Raw genomic sequence first — 17,642 nt, forward strand, 5'->3', positions numbered from 1 at the left:
AAGGTATATCAGTCAGCCTAGGTGATAAGGTCGGTTTCCTTGCTTGTAATGGAAAATCTTGTCCTAACTAAATTGTTTTTTTATATACTGTTTATGTAGTCAGTATAACTAAAAAGTAGCTTAGTTTTTATAATTAAATGGTATCAATATTGTAGAGATACTAATATCTATTGTTCAATAGACCATATAAAATAAGCTTAGACATTTAAAAAAGAAATCATTTCAGATAATAGAAATAGTGTAGAATTTTTAATGATTTATGCATATTAGAAATACTAAGGACATAAAGGAGCAGAGTGATTTGAATTTGCATGCAGATGTATTCTATTAGTTTAATTCACTGTCTGTCAGAATACAGTATATTTCCATCTAAGGTTAGAAAATATTGATAGACTTTTTGTTACTATACTTTTAGGGTTCAGAATGGGTGGAGCCAGTACACAGATCACCTAGTAGGCCCGGTGGGTATAGTCCACCCCCCTTGGAGCAGCTGATAAATTCTCCCTTACCTTCCAATGTAGGGATATCACCTCAGGAAGACACTATTAGCGTCGCCAGTATCAACACCGATGCCACTGCAAAGGAGATAGCTAGACTTGAGGCTAAGGTGAGAGTGTAGGCATTTTTAGGTACTGAATTGTACTTTCTTTTTACATGTAGGTATGATGTTGTAGGTTACTGTCAATGCTGTAAATTACCATGCATTTCTGTACAATGCAATCCTCCTTATTTGATATTTCCTGTAATCTCTTAGTATTTCACCATCCAAAATTTTGAGTAATTGCTTAATAGGTGCCATGACAGAGAATTTAGGTTCAATAACAGCAGTTAATTTTACTCTCAGTAAGTTATTCTCAAGAGAGTATTCTTTGATGTGTCAATAAACTATATTATTTCTATGTATCTCTTCTGATGTTTATTTTGCTTTTCTCCCAAAGCTGGTTAAAATATGATGTCAACCCTTAAACTAAAAAATTTCTTTTCTTGGATTAGTCCAGCCCCTTTAGTTTAGTATTGCAATTATATAGATAGCAATATAACCCCATGGGTACCCGTATCTCATTTGTCTTTCAGTTCTCTTCTCAACCGCATTACAATTGACAAGATCTACCTGTGCTCCTCATTGTGGTTTTATGTTTTATGGTCTTTTATAGAAAATCTTGATTAATTATTAAAAATCAACATGGGATGTCTTCTGGATTTTCCCTCTGAGGGTTAATCAAGGGATTTATTGCGAGTGATAAGGCTCCTCATTTTCTTTGTGGCTCGTGCAGGAGACAAAAGTTTTATTTGAATAACTTGTCAGAAATGTAGTTTCCTCTCATGAAGGAGTATTTTTAGTTTGGGGCTGCCCACATAAAAGGTTAATCATGAAAGATAATGGTATTTGGTATTTCAGTTCTGGGGAAGTACCAGAGAAGACTAGGCTAGTTGATTGTTGTGCAAGTGAGGAGGTTAATATTACGCCGACCATTATAATCTCATTACTACGCTCAATAGCTGGGACTATTACAAGAAATGAAAACAGGAACTTTTTTAGTTTTATGGTGGATGTCAGCATTTAAGTTGCTTTGTTATAGAGCAATATAATGTCAGATGAGCATAGAAATAACTAATTTTATTGTTAAAATTTTTTTTTTTATATATATTCTTTCTAAGCATGTGGACTTCTGTTGAGTTACTTTTGGTGCATTCTACTTTTGTGTTGTTATTAGCAATGGATATATAATTTATATTTAGTATGGTTATACAGTACTGTAATATGCATCCTTTAATTCCAGTATGCATCATTCATTTGTTTCGGACAAGAGCAGTTATACTGCCCATGCATATAGCTAAACCTTCCCCATATCCAGAATTTTCTCTTGACAAAGTGGTTTTTAGAATAATAAGAGCAATTTATATGTAAGATTGGCTCGTGGTGATTACATTACACTGACAGATGAAGGTGATCTATTGTCACATCCAACCCTTCCTGGAAGCATTGCAGAATAGTGACAGATCAGGAGTTTGTTATAATTAGACTGATCCGTTGTGAAAGACGAGAAAGATTGTCTCATCAGGCTGAGCTACTTTAATTTTGACATGGATGGATTAAAGTGTTCTTTGATCTCTCACTCTGTCCCAATAATGACTGTGGTTAAAATACAAATGCCTATTAAAATACCTGCATCATTATTCTGTTGAATACCTTTTCAAGATCTACAAATATGTGGTAAAATCCTTCCTCTTTGCAACTTCTCTGTAATCACTTTAGCTGCCTCTGTTTTTTATCTCTGTTATGAATCTAAACTAACAGTTATCAATTTTAACAATATTTGTCATAATTTTCACAAGCATCTTTTATAATGTCTTTATAGCTAGTTTAGTTATTTCAAGAAGTATTATCCCCCTGTAATTACCACACTAGAGAGTACTGTATCCCGTCTACATTTGTATGCCAATCTTATGATCCTACAGTATTACCTCCTGTATATATACTATTTTAATCTCGTAGATGACAGGATACCTTATTGTTTTTATTAATTCACGTAATCTGGATGGTCCGGGGGCTTTTCCATTTTTGGTCTTCTTAGGGTGTTTATACCCTCTTCAGAAGTTATGTTCTCTTATTGGTCCCTGTACTATGCCACCATCTATTCCTTATTCAATGCTTTCATTCAGCAGCTTTTCAAAATATGGCTTCCGCTTTTACTGTGTTTATCTCCAGTTTAAAGTTTAGAATTTTCATCTTTTGGATACTTTGCCCCTTTCATATACAGGTATTTGAAAAAATGTCTAAACCTCTTTACTATCTTTTCCCTCTGCTGTGTTGAGAACTTGATTCCACTCCCAACATTTCTTTTTTACTCTTGTTCCTTAGCCTCCCTCTTATCCCTGTACGTACTTCTTTCTTCTCTGTCCTCTGCTATATCTTAAAGCTTTCCTCTTCTCTCTTGTAGCCCTTCGTATATCCTGTTTCCACCAAGTCTCTCTTTCCTGTTTTTTTTACTTCAAATGCTTCTTCAGCTGCCTACGTAATGGACATCAATTTTTAGATTTTGCACGAAAGTTGTTCTTCAATAATGTTTTGAGCAGCTACAGGGAAAAGGATTGTTACTTCTCATAAGCACTTTACAAGTGTACTAATCGAAGCATATTTGCTTTTTCCAAGATTGGAGCCACAGACGAGTGTATCACTTATAGTATAACCATTTATTTAGGTTGTTGAACTATTTTATTTATAAAGGTGTAAATGGTCCTTGCATCAGAACTTTACTCCAGTTTCATCTACATGAAATATGAGGATACAGAACTGTGATGTAACTCTAGAATTTAGTGGTTATGGGGAATAAGGATGACTTGGATATCATAGGTCCTATTTACTACCCTTTGTTTGTTTCTCTGAGTTTCAAATTACAAGCTTGTAACCTGCAGAGTAAAGCAAAATTTTCAATATTAATCTTACCCGATGATCATGTAGCTGTCAACTCCGTTGCCCGACAGAAATCTACGGTCGGGATACGCCAGCGATCGCTATCCAGGTGGAGGTGTACACAACAGCGCCATCTGTGAGTAGGTACTCAAGTACTTCTTGTCAACAAGAACTCAATTTTTCCTCTGTCGTGCCGCCGGCAAGACCTACTTGGATACGCTGTTGATTCTGGAGTTATTGTTCACGATTTGGTGATGTATTTGCTCTAGAGTTTAGCCTTCGCTATTCAGGAAGCTTTATCATTAGCTTAGCAAGCTTTTGGAATTAATTTGGATTATTTGTTAACGAACTTTGCTAGATTTTGGAATCCCCCCTTGACTACTTCTAAATTCAAGATGTCTTACCAGTCTCAAGTACCTAAGTACAGGCAGTGTAGCGTTAGGACTTGTGCTAGGCGTCTTCCGAAGGCCTCTATAGATCCTCACACCGTATGTTCCAATTGTAGGGGTAAATCCTGTCAATTGGAAGATCGATGTGGGGAATGTGCTGGGCTTTCGGAATTCGATTTTAACGAATTCCTTAGATATGCACGTAGGTTAGAGAAGGAGAGAAATAGGAGGAGTTCTTCTCGCTCTGTGGATTTTTCCTCTCCCCATGCCCCTCAACCTTTTCCTTCCCCTGTGGTGGTGACTCCCGAACCTGCTACGAGTGCTCAGCCTGCAATGGCGGATATGTTGCGTGCCATTCAGGCTCTCGGTGACAAAGTGGAGTCATTGGCTAATGACCGTAATCAGCTCTTGGCAGATGTCAGAGAGCTGAAAGCGAAGAGTGCAGTGGGAAGTGTTAGTGCTAGTGATGTGCAAAGTGTCAGTGTCAGTGTTGCGCATGAGGGTACATCTGTGCGTGCCAGTCGTCCTCCCAGTCCGGGACCTCTTGCAAGCTCCCAAGCCCAGGGGAGAAGCAATGTCGAAGGACCAAAGGGTTCGGCAGGCCTTGATCGGCGCACGGATGTATCCTCAGTGGTTGCGGACGTATCTGTTAAGGATCGTCCCATCCACATACAGACGAATGAGCCCTTACATTCCTCGTCTGTGGAAGAAGTTTCCAGGAGGAAATGGTGGACCAAGGTCTCACGACCGCTCAAACGTAAGGTCCCTTCCGAGAGAGTCCAACGGCCCAGGTGTAGCCACTGGGTCAGTTCGGACTCGCCGCAGTCATCTGATGACTGCACACCTCCCAAGAGAGGTAGAGTGGTCCCTCAACAGGCTACTGCTCCGTCTGTTGTTGCTCCAACCACAGTAGACCCTAAGTGGTCCATGCTGCAGACTATGCAGTCTCAGCTTGCGGCATTCATGCAGGAGTATCATGCTGAAAAGGTTAACACTGCTCCTGTTAACCTACAACCCGCCGAGGTTGTGCGCTCAGCAGATACTGCGGCTGCCTGCTCCCACACTCCACCTGTGAGAGCTCCTCCACCGATGCGCAGTCCTCCCTGCCAGACGCATGTTCTTGCTGCACCATCTGCTAACATGCGTGAGCTACCGCATCAGGAGCTGCCGGGTTCCAGCACTATGCGGCATTCTCCGCAGCCCATGCAGCATGCTCTGCATACCTTACAGCATGCTCCGCATACCATGCAGCATGAGCCGCATACCTTACAGCATGCTCTGCATACCATACCGCATGCTCCTCAACCCACCGCAGCCCCTCCCACACACCAGCCCTCTGCTTTTGTTGTTGCCAGCTCGCAGACCGACCAGCAGCGGCATGATGTTGGATCCGCAGGTACGCATGCACCCGTACTGCCGGATTCAGCCGTTCAGCTTTCTGCTCTACCTTTGCCACTTACAACTCAGCTTTCGGATGATGGTGTATCGGATGACGAAGCTGCACATCTGGATGAACCTCACTCTGATTTTGAAGGGCCCAAGTCTACGCCTCCCTCCTTAGACTTTCGTAAAGTCCTTGCCTTGTTCAGGGACTTGTATCCTGAGCAGTTTGTGTCTGCAACCCCTCGTTCTCCTCCCTCCGAGTTTGCTCTGGGCATGCAGTCTGCTGCGCCTGCCTTCACCAAGCTCGTTCTCGCCAGATCATCTAAGAGAGCTTTGAGGGTTATGGGAGAGTGGTTGCATTCCAAGAAGCAACTGGGAAAGACTTCTTTCGTTTTTCCGCCTACCAAGCTTGCTTCTAAGTCGAGCGTCTGGTATGCCACGGGAGAGGAACCCAGCTTGGGAGTTCCTGCCTCTGCCCAGGGCGACTTCTCAAGTCTGGTTGACTCTCCCCGCAGGTTGGCTATGAGACGTTCCAAGATCTGCTGGTCCTTTTCCGATTTAGATCATCTGTTGAAGGGAGTCTTTCGTGCCTTCGAGATATTCAACTTCCTCGATTGGTGTTTGGGAGCTTTAAGCAGGAAGACTTCCCCTTCAGATAAGGACTCGGCCATGCTGATCATGTCTAGCATGGACAAAGCAATTCGGGATGGGTCTGGTGAACTTGCGGCTTCGTATGTGTCAGGAGTCCTTAAGAAGAGAGAACATCTTTGCTCCTTCTTATCGGCTGGTATCACTCCTTGCCAGAAGTCAGAGTTGTTGTTTGCTCCTCTCTCCAAGTGTCTGTTTCCGGAGGAGCTGATTAAGGGGATGGCTGCCTCGCTTATCCAGAAGGATACTCATGATCTTATGGCATCTTCTGCACGTAAGGCTAAAACCTTACCTTCCGTGCCTAGACCCTTCCGCCCTGCAGCAGTTGACACACCTGCATCTAGGTTCATCCCGCCCTTTCGTGGCAGAGCCTCCAGCAGAGGAGGTACCCGTGCAGACAGTCACCGTGGCAAGTCCAAGAAGGGTTCCAAGTCCGCAAAAGGCAAGTTCTGACTGCCTTCCTCTCCAGACAGCAGTAGGAGCCAGACTCAAGACCTTCTGGCAAGCTTGGGAGAGCAGAGGTGCAGACGCTCAGTCTGTGAAGTGGCTAAGGGAGGGATACAGAATTCCGTTCTGCCGCAGTCCCCCTCTAGCTACGTCTCCCATCAACCTCTCTCCCAACTACAAGGAGAGGGACAAGAGGCTAGCGTTGCAACAAGAGGTGTCGCTCTTGCTACAAAAGGAAGCGGTGGTCATAGTCCGGGATCATCAAACCCCGGGCTTTTACAACCGTCTCTTCCTGGTAGCCAAGAAGACAGGAGGTTGGAGACCGGTGCTGGACGTCAGTGCTCTCAATGCTTTTGTCACCAAGCAGACGTTCACGATGGAGACGACGAAGTCGGTCCTAGCAGCGGTCAGGCAGGAGGACTGGATGGTCTCGTTAGACCTGAAAGACGCGTACTTTCACGTCCCCATCCATCCAGGCTCCCAACCTTTCCTAAGGTTCGTCTTTGGAAAGGTTGTGTACCAGTTCCAAGCCCTGTGCTTTGGCCTAAGCACGGCACCTCTTGTGTTTACCAGACTGATGAGGAATATTGCGAAATTCCTTCACTTGGCAGACTTCAGAGCCTCCCTCTATTTAGACGACTGGCTTTTAAGAGCTCCAACAAGTCGTCGCTGTCTGGAGAATCTCAGATGGACTATGGATCTGACCAAGGAACTGGGCCTCCTGGTCAATATAGAGAAGTCCCAGCTCGTCCCATCCCAGACCATTGTCTACCTGGGTATGGAGATTCAGAGTCGAGCTTTTCGGGCTTTTCCGTCGGCCCCAAGGATCAATCAAGCCCTAGAATGCATCCAGAGCATGCTGAGAAGGAACCGATGCTCAGTCAGGCAATGGATGAGTCTAACAGGGACACTTTCATCGCTGGCCCTGTTCATCGAGTTAGGGAGACTCCACCTCCGCCCCCTTCAGTATCATCTAGCTGCTCACTGGATAAAGGACATGACGCTAGAGACGGTCTCAGTTCCTGTGTCCGAAGAGATGAGGTCTACTCTAACGTGGTGGAAGAACAGCATTCTTCTCAAGGAAGGTCTACCATTGGCTGTTCAGACCCCCGACCACCGTCTCTTCTCGGACGCATCGGACACGGGCTGGGGTGCGACACTGGACGGACAGGAATGCTCGGGCACATGGAATCAGGAGCAAAGGACACTTCACATCAATTGCAAGGAGTTGTTGGCAGTTCATCTGGCCTTGATAAACTTCAAGTCCCTCCAGCTAAACAAGGTGGTGGAGGTGAACTCCGACAACACCACAGCCTTGGCTTACATCTCCAAGCAAGGAGGGACTCATTCGAGGAAGTTGTTCGAGATCGCAAGGGACCTCCTCATTTGGTCAAAAGATCGAAAGCTTACGCTGGTAACGAGGTTCATTCAGGGCGATATGAATGTCATGGCAGATCGCCTCAGCCGGAAGGGTCAGGTCATCCCCACAGAGTGGACCCTTCACAAGAATGTTTGCAGCAGACTATGGGCCCTGTGGGGTCAGCCAACCATAGATCTATTCGCTACCTCGATGACCAAGAGGCTCCCGATGTATTGTTCTCCGATTCCAGACCCAGCAGCAGTTCACGTGGATGCCTTTCTGCTGGATTGGTCCCATCTCGACCTGTATGCGTTCCCGCCGTTCAAGATTGTCAACAGGGTACATCAGAAGTTCGCCTCTCACAAAGGGACACGGCTGACGTTGGTTGCTCCCCTCTGGCCCGCGAGAGAATGGTTCTCCGAGGTACTGCAATGGCTAGTCGACGTTCCCAGGACTCTTCCTCTAAGAGTGGACCTTCTGCGTCAACCTCACGTAAAGAAGGTACACCCAAACCTCCACGCTCTTCGTCTGACTGCCTTCAGACTATCGAAAGACTCTCAAGAGCTAGAGGCTTTTCGAAGGAGGCAGCCAGAGCGATTGCCAGAGCAAGGAGGACATCCACTCTCAGAGTCTATCAGTCTAAATGGGAAGTCTTCCGAAGCTGGTGCAAGGCCAATGCAGTTTCCTCAACCAGTACCACTGTAACCCAGATTGCTGACTTCCTGTTACATCTAAGGAACGTAAGATCCCTATCAGCTCCTACGATCAAGGGTTACAGAAGTATGTTGGCAGCGGTTTTCCGCCACAGAGGCTTGGATCTTTCCACCAACAAAGTTCTACAGGACCTCCTTAGGTCTTTTGAGACCTCAAAGGAACGTCGGTTGTCCACTCCAGGCTGGAATCTAGACGTGGTTTTAAGGTTCCTAATGTCATCAAGATTTGAACCGCTCCAATCAGCCTCTTTTAAGGACCTCACATTAAAAACTCTTTTCCTCGTGTGCTTAGCAACAGCTAAAAGAGTAAGTGAGATCCACGCCTTCAGCAGGAACATAGGTTTCACATCTGAAACGGCTACATGTTCCTTGCAGCTCGGTTTTTTGGCTAAAAACGAGCTTCCTTCCCGTCCTTGGCCTAAGTCGTTCGAGATCCCAAGCCTGTCCAACTTGGTGGGGAACGAACTAGAGAGAGTACTTTGCCCAGTTAGAGCTCTTAGGTACTATTTAAGAAGGTCAAAGCCATTACGAGGACAATCAGAAGCTTTATGGTGTGCTATCAAGAAGCCTTCTCTACCGATGTCTAAGAACGCAGTTTCTTACTACATCAGGCTTCTGATTAGAGAAGCACATTCTCATCTGAAGGAAGAAGACCTTGCTTTGCTGAAGGTAAGGACACATGAAGTGAGAGCTGTTGCTACTTCAGTGGCCTTCAAACAGAACCGTTCTCTGCAGAGTGTTATGGATGCAACCTATTGGAGAAGCAAGTCAGTGTTCGCATCATTCTATCTCAAAGATGTCCAGTCTCTTTACGAGAACTGCTACACCCTGGGACCATTCGTAGCAGCGAGTGCAGTAGTAGGTGAGGGCTCAGCCACTACATTCCCATAATCCCATAACCTTTTTAACCTTTCTCTTGAATACTTTTTATTGTTGTTCTTTTGGTTGTACGGTCGGCTAAGAAGCCTTCCGCATCCTGGTTGATTTGGCGGGTGGTCAAATTCTTTCTTGAGAAGCGCCTAGGTTAGAGGTTGTGATGAGGTCCTTTAGTATGGGTTGCAGCCCTTTATACTTCAGCACCTAGGAGTCGTTCAGCATCCTAAGAGGACCGCTAGGCTCAGTAAGGAAGACGTACTTAAAAAAGGCAGAGTAATAGTTCAAGTCGACTTCCTTACCAGGTATTTATTTATTTTATGTTTGTTATTTTGAATAACTGATAAAATGAAATACGGGATTCTTAGCTTCTTTGTTAACATGTATGCTGGTCTCCACCCACCACCCTGGGTGTGAATCAGCTACATGATCATCGGGTAAGATTAATATTGAAAAATGTTATTTTCATTAGTAAAATAAATTTTTGAATATACTTACCCGATGATCATGAATTAAAGAACCCGCCCTTCCTCCCCATAGAGAACCAGTGGACCGAGGAGAAAATTGAGTTCTTGTTGACAAGAAGTACTTGAGTACCTACTCACAGATGGCGCTGTTGTGTACACCCCCACCTGGATAGCGATCGCTGGCGTATCCGAACCTTAGATTTCTGTCGGGCAACGGAGTTGACAGCTACATGATCATCGGGTAAGTATATTCAAAAATTTATTTTACTAATGAAAATAACATTTTCTTATCTTTTTAGATATCAGCAAAATTTTAAGGGTGCCCATTATCATTTAATGTTTTGGAGGCATAACTAACCTAAAACACTTAAATTTTACTAAATCAAAGGCAAGAGGTTCTAGCCACCATATTTAACAATTTGTACTAAAGGCTCTAAAACTTTTACCAGCCATAAAATCTACATTCATATTCCCTAATAGAATTAATTTCCTTTGGTAAACACTGCTTGTTTTCATGTCAATATCAAGTTTACATATCAAGTTAACAGGAATTCTGCGTATAAGATTATTAGTTGAAATATGCAATCGCAGTTAGAAATATGCGACCAAATTTTTTTCAGTGAATAGAAAGGAGAAATTTAAATTATACAAAATTGTTGACATGTGTCAGATCCCTATGACACAGATAAGACTCCACAAACAGTTTTTGTCATCCAAATCCTAAAATGATTCTGCATCCTCAAGTATGATGCTAAGTTGACAGATTTAGGCTCAAACGTTTTACGCGATGGTCATCCCTAAAATGGAACTCCTGTTACCTTCGCATTTGAAAGTAGCTATGCAACTATGTTAGGAAATGATTTTGTTTGAAGCTATATGTGTTTGTTTTTAAACACACATTGAGTACCCAAATAAAAACAAATAATTAGGTTTTCCCTCTTTGTGAATAAATTGCTTTTTCCTGAAGCAAAGCTTCATATTGATGACAATGCCTGAAAGAAAACATTAAAGTGTTTTGCAGTTAACAGAGTCAAACATTAAGTATGGGTATGAAAGACAATGGTTTGTTTTCTTGAAATCATTATTGTTTATCTCCTCTTGCAGGATTGCAGTCATGCTTTTTTTTTATGAATACATTTTCTGTTGGTTCATAATGAGAACATAATTAAAGATTTTGTACTATGTTCTTGTTTTCTCCCAAATACATTTGTGCATCACAAAACCAAGTAGTCATATTAAACTCTCAACTCTGACTTGATAAGATTGTATAAAAAATAGTTTTATTTTATAAAAGCTTTTTCATTCTTTATACAGCAATAATGTATGTATTATTGTGTTAATATGTTCTTATATGCTGATAGTCCTCTTATGAATAAGATTATAATTACAGTTTACTAAGTGGAGTTATTGCATTTTGTTTTATGGTATTTCTGTAGATTTTTCAATTTCAATTATTTCAAATATAGTTTTCTTTATTATTCTGCAGTTGTCCAATGGAGAGATGCGAATTCACCAACTGACGGCATTGTTACATGAATCAGAAGCAGAAAATGCCAAGTTAGCACAACTTTCAGATGCCCTTAAAGAAGAAATTAGAAGGTCTTCACGCAATGAAAATAGAGAAAAACATATGGAGAATATGGAGTATATGAAGAATATTATATTGAAGGTAAGCCAATGTTTTTTTTTTATTAAATCATACAACAGAGATAGCATCTTTGAATTCGTATTGTTTTCATATTTTAATAATAGATTGATCAGGTTGATATGATATAAGAAAAAATTGATGACAGGTATATATTTTATTAAAAGATAATAAAATCAATAGATGAAATAAAGTATTGTAGTTATTTCCTAAAATCTTTATCATGTTAAACAGCCGACGATTTTTGTTCAATCTATTCTCTCTTCATTTCATGGACATTTTATGAGAATAATTTTAGCTTTGATCATTTTATTCTTTTTTCATTTCATGTTGAAATCTTTTAAGAATAATGTTAGCTTTGTTCATTTTATTCTTTTTTTCATTTCATATGGAATTTTTTTGAGAATAATTTTAGCTTTGCTCATTTTATTCTTTATTCATTTCATGTGAATTTTTTTAGAATAATTTTACCTATCTATAAAGCAATATTCCATTAATGATATTAAATTTTCATGATATTATTATTATTATAACTTGTCAAGCTATAACCTTAGTTGGAAAAGTAGATGCTATAAGCCTAAGGGGTCCACTAAGGAAGTAGCCCAGTAAGGAAAGGAAATAAATAACGTACAAGGGGACCAGTGAACAAATTAAAATTTTAAGATCAGTAACATGGAAATATATCTTTCATATATAAAATATAACTTAAAAAAAACGATAGGAAGAGAAATAAGATAGAAGTGTACCCGTGTGTACACTCAAACAAGAGAACTCTAACCCCAAAACAGTGGAAGACCATGGTACAGAGGCTTATGACACTACCCAGTCTTTCATTATGAAACAAAGTTACAAATACCTAGGGAGTATCAAGAGAAAGGAAAAGATGAAAATGGCCTCATTGTTGTTGAAAAAACACCTTCCTGTACCTCTACACACAGTAGTTTTAAAGATAACCGAGTTAAGGAACTGGGAGTATTAGATTGGTTAGGCTTTTAATTCTGATGGAGGCATAGGTTTTGAATTTGAATCAAAATCTCGTTTTAGAACAGTTACAAAGAAAATTCACGATGATTATTGATCAGATTGACTTTTCATACACTTATGAGATTTTTATGCGATTACCTACTGTAATATTAGTAGTATTATTATTAGCTAAGCTACAACCCTAGTTGGAAAAGCAAGATACTATAAGCCCAAGGGCTCCAATAGGGAAAAATAGCGCAGCGAGGAAAGGAAATAAGGAAATAAATAAACGATATGAGAAAAAATTAATGAAATATTTTAAAAACAGTAATTATAAATATGGAATTTGTATTGTGTGAGCTTATTTTCTCTTAGAATTACTAATTACAGCACCTGAAGTAAGCCAAAACATAGTTCATTGTTACTAATGACCGTGAATTTACAGTTTTTGGTGACGAATAATGGAGAAGAGAGGAAGCATATGGTACCAGTATTAAAAACGGTGCTTCAGCTGTCCCCTCAAGAAACTTCTGATCTTGAACATTTTGCTGTTGGTAAGTTTTATTTGTATGACAGTTTGCAGCTGGTTCATCACTCAAATTCATTGCTATTTTTCAGTGGAAAGGCTTATGCCTAGTCCTTTTTTTTTCAAATCTATAAATTATTAGTTAAGACTACAAGTCACCATCTGTCTTTAAATGCATTAATTTTACTTAAAGTGTAAAGTTAGTAGGTCAGACACAGGTCTGGTCTACTTAGTTAATATTTATGAAGTTTAAGCTTCTTGACCTGACCTTTAGAGTAAACAAGAAAAATGGTTTCAGCCCTTATATTTATCTCCTCTGGGGAACCAAACAGTTTTTTAATGCACTCTTACTGCTTGTGTAGCAAGTGGGCCAAGTGGTCTATGAGAACCACTCGAGCTCCTAAGCTCCTTAACTCATTTTATCTACATTGTCTGTTACTGATGGTCGGCCTAAATGTCTAGTAACATTTCTCCCACAGATTAGAAATTATTGCAAGTAATTTGATAACTTGGTAGTGGATGATAGCTTAACCCTTTTACCCCCAGGCTATTTGGAAATTTCCAACCCTTAACCTCCGGGGGTTATTTTTTTTCAAGCACATTTTGCAGTATATTTCTTTTAAATTGCTTTAACAGCCTTAATTTTTGTCATAGAGAGGTCAGGTTGGTCTCATTCTCTTGGAAAATGCCTGAAGTTTCTCAAAAAATTATCAAAAATATATGTACAAAAAAAAAATTTAAATAGCAGTTTTCTGCAAGGACGTACCGGTACGTCCATGGGGGTAAAGGGATGAGTTTTGTGAAACGTACCAGTACGTTCTTTGGGGGTAAAAGGGTTAACATTCTTTTAATGCTGTTCATAGGTTTAGATAGTGGTATTATATGTATATGAGAAAAAAACTGTTTTACAAATACAGAAACCTCTTTTTATATTGATTTGGTGATTTTTACAGGTGGAGACGACGGAGGAAGCAGCCAAGGCTGGGGGAGTTACCTCCATCTATGGTCAACTAGATAATGAAATCTTAGTTGTTAATTATTCATGTAGAAATTTAGAAGTTAGTTAATATTCCTGTAGAAAGTACTTTATTTTCTTAATCTGGGGATATTTTAGTAAATGAACTGTATCATGACATTTTCCTTTGTATAGATTATTCAAAAATTAATATCCTTAAAGAGAGTACTTAGCATTACCAGATGGTGCAGATACAATCATTTGTGACATGTTATACTTATGGGAATTTTCATCAAAACCTGAAGTTACTTACTGTATATATATAATAGGGGTGCAGTATTTCTATAAGCTAATTTTTCTTCCATATATCCTGTAACATTCCATGGGTATTAAAACCCATTAAAACTATCCTCACTCATCTTTTTTCCCATCTGAAGAAACATAGTTATTGAAAGTTCTGTTCATGTTTAAAGGTCATAACATAAAGAAATAGGATTCAAACCTTATTTTATGAAACTAGACCTAGCAATGTTGAAAATTTTGGAAAGTTTCCATACAGTATGTTTTGTTGAGTTAAATGTTTTATGTTGATTACTTTACTAGTCAATTTTTTTTTATATCTTTGCAAGCTACCTTTAATTGTTTTTGCTTCAGATTCATAATTAGTGAATGTTTTTTTTTTTCATGGACACTACTGTATTTGTATCCTTTTCTCACATACCTTTTTTTTCTTTTTTTTTTCTTTTTCAAAATGAAGTGAACCCTTACCTTATTTACTAGTGTTTGTAAGTAAGCTAGATTTTTTATTGCCTAGGAAGAGGTAACGGTATTGCATGATTGTACTGCACTGTAGTTATATGATGTAAATTCTTTGCAAAGTTTAAATGTGCATGTGTTTTGCGGAAGTTTAATAGTAGATCAAAATAATCCGTAGTTATGTGGTGAGTAATTTTGATATTTAATTTTCAGTGAAAAATTTTATTCATTGGAATGTATCAGGTTTTGGGTTGCATCCTATTTCCCATCTTGAACTCATCATTTCTGAGAATATTTATATCTATACCCTTATTACAGTATCCTGGAATTACAGTAGGAGCAATTCAATTCCCTGTTTTTTTCTAATTACAAAAAGTTTTCTTTCCTCTTATATGGCCACATTGCCACTACATCCATCATTGAATCGGTGTTCAGCACAATGACATTTCTTGTACCGCTATTGTATGAGTTACTTCCTTGTTCAGTTATTTTGTAATTCCTTCAACTATTTTCCCTTCAACCAATAGGTCTATTGTGTCTTCCAAGATTCATTTCCATTTTATAGTCACCCTTCATCCAATCTACATTTGCATGCCTTCAGGGTTGAGATTGCCATTTTCTTGACTGTCATATGGAAAGATGGAATGAGATTTGTGCTTGAGATATGCGTAAAGATATAATTTTCAATATTAAACTTACCCGATAATCATGTAGCTGTCAACTCCGTTGCCCGACAGAATTCTATGGAGGGATACGCCAGCTATCACAATACTAGAAGGGGGTGTACTTACCAGCGCCACCTGTGGCCAGGTACTATAGTACTTCTTGTTGACACCTCCTCAATTTTTCCTCTGTCGTGCTTCCGGCAAGACGTTCTGGGATACGCTTATGTTCTTGGAGTATTTTCACGACTTTGGTGAAGTATTTCTCTTTGATTTCGGCTGTCGCTTTACTGGAAACTTCTATATTAGCTTAGTTAGCTTTTGGAATTAATTTGATTAATTATGGTGACGAAGAGAGTATGAACTCTCTTTCACCTTTAAATGGCCGACCCTTCCCTTAGACGGAAGTGTTGGTGTCTAAGAGAGTATAGACTCTCTTTCTTAATTTTGCTTAACAAAAGTTATAGATTTATTTTATATCTCTCCGCCTCTTATAGGCCTCTTCGATTAACTTCCTTTTATTATAAACTTATTAAAATTAATTTTTATATTTGTTTATATTCGACCTTCCTAATAGTAGGCGGTCTTTTCTTGGTACCGAAGTTAATTAACATTGAGCCCGTCATTTCGGTTTTACCTGTTAACATATTATGCTATTTTAATGTCTTTGAAAGAATTTCTTTGATAGTCTAGTACTGTTTTCAAAGTTGAACTAACGTTTTGTTTTGTCTCTGCAGTTGTTGACGTTCAGAACGTTCAACTTGCGCTCTATCGTTACGATAGAGAAAGAATTTTCACGGTTTCACGTTGCAGTAAGAGTAACCGTGTCTAGCGTTTTGTTCATTCTTTCTTAACTTAATGGTTTTAATCCTAATAAAGGAACTTTTCATTTTGGGAAATATTTCAGTTTTTTCCTTTAACAATAATATGTTTTAACGATATATGATTGGGCTCTTCTCTCAGGTTCTAAGTCAAGAGAGAGAGAGAGAGAGAGAGATAGAGACGGAGGGAGAAAGAGGAGGATAAACGTTTCATTCAAGCGAGTAACGTTGTTATCGTTTTTGCTCTTCTCCCTAGTCTCTTTAGGGGAAGAAGGTAAACGTTTCTAGAGTGATCTAGTGTTTAGTCTCTTTCCAGCCACTGAATTATTTATCTTTCATTAGATTTTTCTGTTACATTGTAATTCTGTTTTCGCAATTACTAACTTTTGAGAAAGGATAGAATTGCGTGTTTCAGGTACAAACCACTTAAAGTTTCGAGTTCAGTGAAATAAGTGCAAACAGAAAATCAAAGTGATAAGTGATTAGCGCAAAGTGTGTCAGTGTTGTGCGTGAGGGTACTTCTGTGCGCGCCAGTCGTCCTCCCAGTCCGGGACCTCTTGCAAGCTCCCAAGCCCAGGGGAGAAGCAATGTCGAAGGACAAAAGGGTTCAGCAGGCCTTGATCGGCGCACAGAAGTATCCTCGGTGGTTGTGGGCGTGTCTTACTGAGACCGTCACTCCCACCCGCAGACGATTGAGCCCTTATTTTGCTCGTCTGCAGAAGAAATTTAGGGGAGAAAACGCTGGTCTCAGGTCTCAAGACCTCTTAAACGTAAAGTCCAGACCTATGCCAGACGTACGAAGTTAGAGTTCAACAACCCGGATGCAGTCATTGGGTTAGCTCTGACTCTCCTCAGTCATCAGTTGAATGCACTCCGCCTAAGAGGAGTAAGGTTCTGCCGCAACAGATCTCTGCTGTTAAGGCTTTTCCTCAGCAGACCTTAGTGTCTGCCGACCCCAAGTTGACTCTACTGCAGTCCATGCAGTCACAACTTTCGGTCTTGATGCGTGAGTGTCGGGCTGAGAAGGTTGCGCCTCCGCCTGCGCTCGCTCCGCCTGCGCTCGCTCCGCCTGCGCTCCCTCCGCCTGACCGCAGTACCACCTGCCAGGCGTACGATGTTGAGCCACGTTATGAGTTTACTGATCCCAGTGGTGTGCAGCTCCCTCCGCCTTCCTTAAGGCAACCTCAGCAATGGGAACAGGAGGCTTATACCTCTCTTCCTCCGCTTCCACTTGCTGTTCCACCAGTGAGGCAACACTCGCTTGAGGTACAACCTCTCCCATCCATGAGTCAGTCTCCTCAGCTCTCGCTGCAGCGAGCTCAACCCTCCTCAAGGCAAGCACCTTAACACCTTAGCCTTGCGCCTCAGGAGCCTCAACTTGCGAGTTTTTTACTGCGTTCTGCGCAGCCACTACCTTTTCGCTCTCAGCTCACACCGCAGGAACCTCAACTCGTTCCTCAGGAACTTGCTACTGCGCATCCGCCAACCACTCAGCAAGCGCAACCCTTGAGTTCAGCCACTCATGCCAGGAGTCAGCCTCCTCCACCCATGCGCCTACCTTCTGCTACTTCCTTTGATCAGCCTTTGCAGACTGAGCCTCAGGTGTTCCCTCAACAGAG

The 17,642-nt window shown here is 40.7% G+C and overlaps 1 protein-coding gene across 1 annotated transcript in view; it reads left to right on the forward strand.

The window, feature by feature from the left end:
- The window catches only part of LOC137654446 (GRIP and coiled-coil domain-containing protein 2-like), a 116,148-nt gene extending 101,636 nt beyond the window's left edge, over nucleotides 1–14,512 (forward strand). Inside the window, exons 19-22 of the mRNA XM_068388071.1 lie at nucleotides 416–607; nucleotides 11,182–11,364; nucleotides 12,749–12,857; nucleotides 13,783–14,512. Coding sequence (XP_068244172.1) covers nucleotides 416–607; nucleotides 11,182–11,364; nucleotides 12,749–12,857; nucleotides 13,783–13,847 — 549 coding nt within the window. The 3' untranslated portion in view covers nucleotides 13,848–14,512. The remainder of the gene's footprint in view (nucleotides 1–415; nucleotides 608–11,181; nucleotides 11,365–12,748; nucleotides 12,858–13,782) is intronic.
- Nucleotides 14,513–17,642: the final 3,130 nt, after the last annotated feature.

This window comes from Palaemon carinicauda, chromosome 15 (genome assembly GCF_036898095.1).
Source record: "Palaemon carinicauda isolate YSFRI2023 chromosome 15, ASM3689809v2, whole genome shotgun sequence".
Taxonomy (NCBI): Eukaryota; Metazoa; Arthropoda; class Malacostraca; order Decapoda; family Palaemonidae; genus Palaemon; species Palaemon carinicauda.